This window comes from Malus domestica, chromosome 16, assembly GCF_042453785.1.
Source record: "Malus domestica chromosome 16, GDT2T_hap1".
Taxonomy (NCBI): Eukaryota; Viridiplantae; Streptophyta; class Magnoliopsida; order Rosales; family Rosaceae; genus Malus; species Malus domestica.
The window spans coordinates 39,510,355-39,516,187 of record NC_091676.1 but is presented as its reverse complement, the minus strand read 5'-3'; the positions used below and the strand labels follow the sequence as shown (position 1 = coordinate 39,516,187).

Here is a 5,833-nt window from a genome sequence, read left to right as displayed (position 1 = left end):
CACACCCCTTCTTACTTTTCGCACACCTTTTATTATTTTTTTGTACTTTGATCTTCTTTATTTCATCTGATCCGACGACAATAAATTAGAAACATGTGTGAGAAGTAAAAAGAAGTGTGTGGATATCACATCCCAAAAAAATTGGTGTCCTCATGGTTTAGGGAGAGGGAAAAGGATCCTCTCTGAATCCTCTTTGTAGGGATCTGAGGGATTAATCAATCATGTCCGTTTATCGTACATCGTGCAGTCAGAAATCATTTAAAATTTAAAATTTAAAATTAAATATAAATAGTACCTAATGACTGCACGATGTACGATAAACGAACATAATTGATTGATTCTCTAATTCCAAAAACAAGGATGCAGAGAGGATCCTTTTCCTAGGGTGAGATAAGGGGTTTGAGGTGGGTCCCACGTTCACACGTTCCCGAAGCTGTAACCTTTGTTTGAGAACTCTCCAACCCAAAAACAACAGAAAGAGGAAGGTCTCGTGCTTTGTTTTTTCACCTTTCACCATTCACCATTCACCATTCACCATTCACCATTCACCGACCCTCTGTCTCTCTCGTCCCAAGCCAGCCAGCCTATCCCCACGACTCACCGACCCTCTGTCTCTCTCGTCCCAAGCCAGCCAGCCTATCCCCACGACTACCACCGACCTAGATCCTCCTCCTCTTGGCCCATCTGCTGCTGCTGCTGGGGCATCTCTTTCTTTTTAACTTTTCCATTTTCTTTCCTTTTATATTTTTTTTTTCTTGCAAAAATCATTCCTATTAAGTTTAGTTAAGCTTTATTGGGGTCTTGTGTTGGGGTTTTAATCACCTTTATTCATTCTTTCCTACAAAATTGAGCATCCCCTGATTTCCCCTACCTCACTTCAAAATTCAATGGTATATGCATTTCCACCACATCTCAAGCTAGGGTTTTTCTTTCTTTTCACTATCTTTCTACTTATTACTACTACCATTTCTGCATTCAATTTAATTAATTGTGACTCATTGATGGCCTATCAGAGTTCTGGGTCGAGTTCCAGTCCGTCTGGATTCCAATTCCCCAATTCCAATGCCCCTTTTGGTGACACCACCTACACCAAGGTCTTTGTTGGGGGCCTCGCCTGGGAGACGCACAGCGATGCCATGGGCCGCTATTTCGACCAGTTCGGCCAGATTCTCGAGGCCGTCGTTATTACTGATAAGAACACCGGCCGATCCAAAGGCTATGGCTTTGTAAGTATTTCTTCTTTTCACTTTATGGGTTTTTATTTGCTCTTCCATGAGTTTACTGGTATTCAGTGTGTGTTTTGCAAATGAAAGACCAATGGTTGTGGGGCTGTTCTGCCTCACTCACAACTTTTGAAATGACTTGGTTTCTGTTTGTATTTACATGGAGGGTTTAGGTGACTTTCCGCGAATCAGAGGCTGCTGCTCGGGCCTGTGCTGATCCAACTCCGATTATCGATGGCAGGCGCGCCAATTGTAATTTGGCTTCACTCCGGCGGCCCAGGCCACCTATGCCTTATGGTATGGTTTCTTATGCTCTTCGTTTGATAACTATCAATTAAGTCCCGCTTCATAGTTTCCCGTTTCATGCTCAATTGCATCTAGTTCATTGTTTTTGGGTGATGTTTGTGTTTGTGCTATCAATTTCTTTTCCTAGTTGCCATCGTTTTATTGACTCTGTTTTAAACACAGCAATTATCTATGGATTTGAAGAAAAATAAAACTAACATCTTCATTGGTTTCCATCATGTTTTCACGTTAACGTTTCAAAGTACCAAAATCTACATATATTGTTTTTTCCTTAGCAAACAAACACATTCCACATGACATTTTTTTACTTACAGGACGTCCAAGACCAGCTTCTCCATACATTGGAGACATGCAAGCTACCCGTGGGGCTTACACCGGAGGATATGGCTACCAGCAGCCTCTTTCTTACAACTATCAACAAGGATTAGTTTATCCTCCCTATGGGTGAGTCATGCATTTTTTAGGATTAGGTGATAGCCACAGAGTTAATGTAGCTGTGTAATATTTGTTGAACGTCCACTTGCTGTATATAAGTTGTCAACATTTGATATTGATTTGGTTAGCCATGGAATGATTGGTGACATCTCAGTTAACAACTTAGTTCTCTTCCATTGTTTCTTGTGTAGCGTATGCCATTTGGAATATGCAATGCCACGTTGATTTTCAAAATCAACTTTCTTAGTCATCTCCCTTGGTATTCAGGGGTCATTTTGTCTAGACAATGATGACATGACATGGCATGATTGGTAATTCAGGGGATGATAAAGTGACAGTTGCAGAGGATATGTGCCTCAAATCAATGTTTATGGAGCAGGCAAGACTTAAATTGGGTTTTCTAGTATCGCCATTTTACTGATTGATCTCATACATGAGATTTCTCATTCAAGTATAAGAGCACTGTAGCTTGTAGTTTAAGTTCCAAACCTTTGTTCTTGCATTGTAAGGGATTAGTTTTGGTTCAATGCATTGCATTGCATTGTTTGTAATTGTATCTCATGTACATTAACGCTTCCAAATTGCCCACATAAATTATGATATCAACAGTTGTAATGGTTGTCTTATCTGTGCAGGTATGCAACATATGGACCTGAGTACGCTTATTCACAGGTCAGTAATGTTCTTAAATGGCAGCGCAGGTGGATGTCTTTCTTTTGGATTTATGAGTGTGAGGATATTATGTTGTTTTATTCTGACTTGCTTCCTAACTTTGTTTGCCATTTCTTTGGTAGGGTGTTTACAGCCCCTATGCGGGTCAGCAATATCTTCAAATATATGGACTTCCAGGGATGGCTACTACTTCTCCTTATCCTTATGAACAACTGGGTCAAACCATTCCTGGTGATCAGGGTTATCCAACAGTTCATGGATATGCAATGCCTGCTCAGCAGATAATCCAGTTTGGTGCACCCAGTGTTAATGAAGTAACAACTTCCATGGTCCCTCCAGTTCAAGCAGCATATCATACGGGTACATCTCTGTCCTGAAACTATTGTTCATTTTTTTTCCTTCACGTCTCGGGTGTCCCCCTACCTAGGGGACAAATTATTATTGTTCATCTTTCAATATAAATTAGTGAAGCTATACCACCAAACATGCACCTCTTCTAACTCATAATTTATGTGAAATCAACACAACCTAATTCCTGACCACTCTGTCTTGATCATACTACCTAAGAGGATGCGGGATCATGATAAATTTTAGTCTTTTTTCTTGCACATTTTTTCCGTGGAAGACGCAGCCTGTCGATACAGTGAACAGTATCAGCATCAGCATCATTTGTTTAACTAATAAGGAAATATTTTAAAACAGATTTACTCGAAGTCTTTGATTTCCATCTTTCAATTTTATAAAAAGGTCGTACCCAGTGCACAAGGCTCCCGCTTTACGCAGGGTCTGGGAGAGGTGAATGTCGGCTAGCCTTACCCCCATTTATGGAGAGGCTGCTCCCAAGTCTCGAACCCGAGACCTACCGCTCATGGGCGAAGGCACTTGCCATCGCACCAAGTGCGACCTCTTTTCAATTTTATAAACTAGAAAATAAATTTTTTTAACAAAGAACAGACACTTACCTAATATGACAAGCATTCTTCAGAGTCTTATGATGGAGACGTAATGACAGTTTGATAGATCTTTCATCTAGATCAATGTACCACAGAGTATGTAGATAAGATCTAATTGACTTTGTTTTTTAATCAGGCATGGCAGCGAGTGTTGCGGCACGACCACATTTTATATTATCTGCTCATTCTCCCCAATATATGCAGGGTAGTGGTTCTGAGCAAAGAGCTGGGTGAGGGGTTGATTGAGGTTAGTGCCACATCATGGAATATAATGCGGTGTGTTTTGCAATCCTATACCTTTTCTTTGAGAAAATAGAAAAGAAAAAAAGGGATACATCCGCCACTGGGTTTGTATGGGATTTTGAGATTCTTTATTTACTCTTTGCAGGTATCCTTAGATTGCAGCAGGACTAAAAGAAGCAAAACTGCTAATTAAGTGGCAGGCTTCAGGTCAAGCCTTGCAAATTTTATTTTGCATTCTAGCGGTAAAGTTATTTGGTCATTTTCTTTACATATGCAAGATTTAGCGATAGGACTACAAGTTCTGATTTATACAAAACTTTCTTCTGGAAAAAATGATTTGCAAGATGAATAATATTATTCTCAGTATGCATTTGATAGCCAACTGATGATCATGTAGTTACGTATGTCAAATATCATTTAAAGGTCAAAAATGGTTCCATCATAGGCAGCAAAGTGTGAGAATACATTTCTCAGAAATTATGTTCCATTTGTTCTGTTTGTCTTTGTTGAACGTCCGTGTGGAAATCAATTTAATCAGATGATTTCCTAGATTGTTGTTTTTATAAACTTGTAGCAGTTCATTCCAATATTCAAATTTTGTGATTTTCCATAGGCATTAGTAGGCCTCCTATTCTTCACCTAATAAATTTTACGTTGTAGTGTTTACTCAATAATCATGTAAAGGAGAGTGGTTCTTCTTGGCACATTTTGTTTGCGTATTGGATTGCATTACCAGTACCTTAAGGCGTTGTTCGGTATAGAAGATGGGACTGGAATGGATAAACCACTATTTTCAAGTATGTTGAAGGAAGAAATGAAAAAATTGTGACCAACTTGAAGGTAGAAGATGAATTACTCACATAAGAAAACTTATCCACTCCAAACCTCCTCAAAATGGTAGGATTAGAAGGGATAAGTTTTCTACCTGTCTAATCTCATTCCCCCCAAAGTGAAAAATCATTCTCCTCTACCTTCACTATACCTTGAATTTAGATGGTTCCATTCCAACCTAATCCTAGAGACCAAACGAGCCCCCAAAAGAATATATAATTGGACTTGTTTTTGTTGATTTCATATTTTGTTGGTCTGGATGTGCTTTCAGTCTAATTTATGTTTTATGATTGTAAGGCTTGGCATCCCAATGGCTTACTTTTTTTCTGGATTTATGCCCCGTCTTATAGTCATTTTTCTGCAGGTCATACAGTCATGGTCACCGGAGAAGTCAGATGTCTGAGTCGCCCCAGATGGCAGAGAAGGATGGAGGACGCTGGCTGCTCTTCACTCCCAGTGCGACATTTATCCTCGGTTACCTGTGTTACTCAGGAAGAGTGGCAGGTTGTCATTGATGGGTGGGTGCTAGAATCAGGTTTCTAGCAGCCATACAGGAATAAAACAAGTCTAAAAAAAATCATGTTAGAATCAACATATGATTCGTTTATAGTCAGTCTTGCCCAAGCATTTTGGGTGCATAGTCTCTATCTGGTGTCGTGTGTTGATGGGCGGGCCCATCACGCGCGTAATGTCATTCGGGTCTTTGTGCCTACTAGTTGTAGGATTTTCATTGAACTCAAAAGTCTTGTAATTTAGAGAATTAAGAGGGCCTGGCTTCAAAGGGGAAGAAGCTTCGGGCATGTTATATTTATTTGGAAAGAAAAGTTTTTGGGTTTATAATATATTTAGTAAAACTGTCTCGTCTATCGGTCATTATGATTTGAAGGATGTGGAGTATGTAATTTGTGCCTGTTTTTGTATATCATTTGAAAGACTGTTGGGGTATGATACGTTTTCTATATAGCTAAACAGTGATCGTGATCACTCGAGCTCGGGGTTTACGCAACGTTGTTTAACTCGTGCCGAATAGTGTGGTCATGTTTCTTTTTTACAAGAGCCTTTAGCAGGCTGTAGTATAATAAAATATGGTATGTGTTGGGTTCAGGATTGTTATGGGCTGTATGGTGTGGGTAACTTAGGATCCATGTTAGCTTGTAGCTCATGTGCCTA

The 5,833-nt window shown here is 39.7% G+C and overlaps 1 protein-coding gene across 10 annotated transcripts; it reads left to right on the top strand.

The window, feature by feature from the left end:
* The first annotated feature begins 490 nt into the window (after positions 1-490).
* Positions 491-5,608, top strand: LOC114823168 (uncharacterized). Of its 10 annotated transcripts, none has more exons than XM_029098575.2 (9): positions 491-890; positions 1,014-1,226; positions 1,397-1,520; positions 1,844-1,973; positions 2,600-2,636; positions 2,759-2,996; positions 3,726-3,836; positions 3,978-4,074; positions 5,028-5,608. In XM_029098575.2, the coding sequence occupies exons 1-7, from the start codon at positions 888-890 to the stop codon at positions 3,821-3,823; spliced, it is 843 nt and encodes a 280-aa protein (XP_028954408.1). In that variant the 5' UTR covers positions 491-887; the 3' UTR covers positions 3,824-3,836; positions 3,978-4,074; positions 5,028-5,608. The 10 variants fall into 10 exon arrangements, with proteins under 10 accessions (XP_028954408.1, XP_070671566.1, XP_028954407.1 ...); XM_070815465.1 differs by having other exon boundaries at positions 497-890; positions 3,978-4,039; XM_070815466.1 differs by having other exon boundaries at positions 696-890; positions 3,726-3,865.
* The last annotated feature ends 225 nt before the right edge of the window (positions 5,609-5,833 follow it).

What these genes read in the sequence shown, in the direction of transcription:
- LOC114823168 (XM_029098569.2), top strand. Translation starts at nt 888, where the DNA reads ATGGTATATGCATTTCCACCACATCTCAAGCTAGGGTTTTTCTTTCTT. An exon ending in CAGGCCACCTATGCCTTATG is followed by an intron (nt 1,521 to 1,843) that starts GTATGGTTTCTT and finishes TTTTACTTACAG; the next exon opens with GACGTCCAAGACCAGCTTCT. An exon ending in CTGAGTACGCTTATTCACAG is followed by an intron (nt 2,637 to 2,758) that starts GTCAGTAATGTT and finishes TTTCTTTGGTAG; the next exon opens with GGTGTTTACAGCCCCTATGC.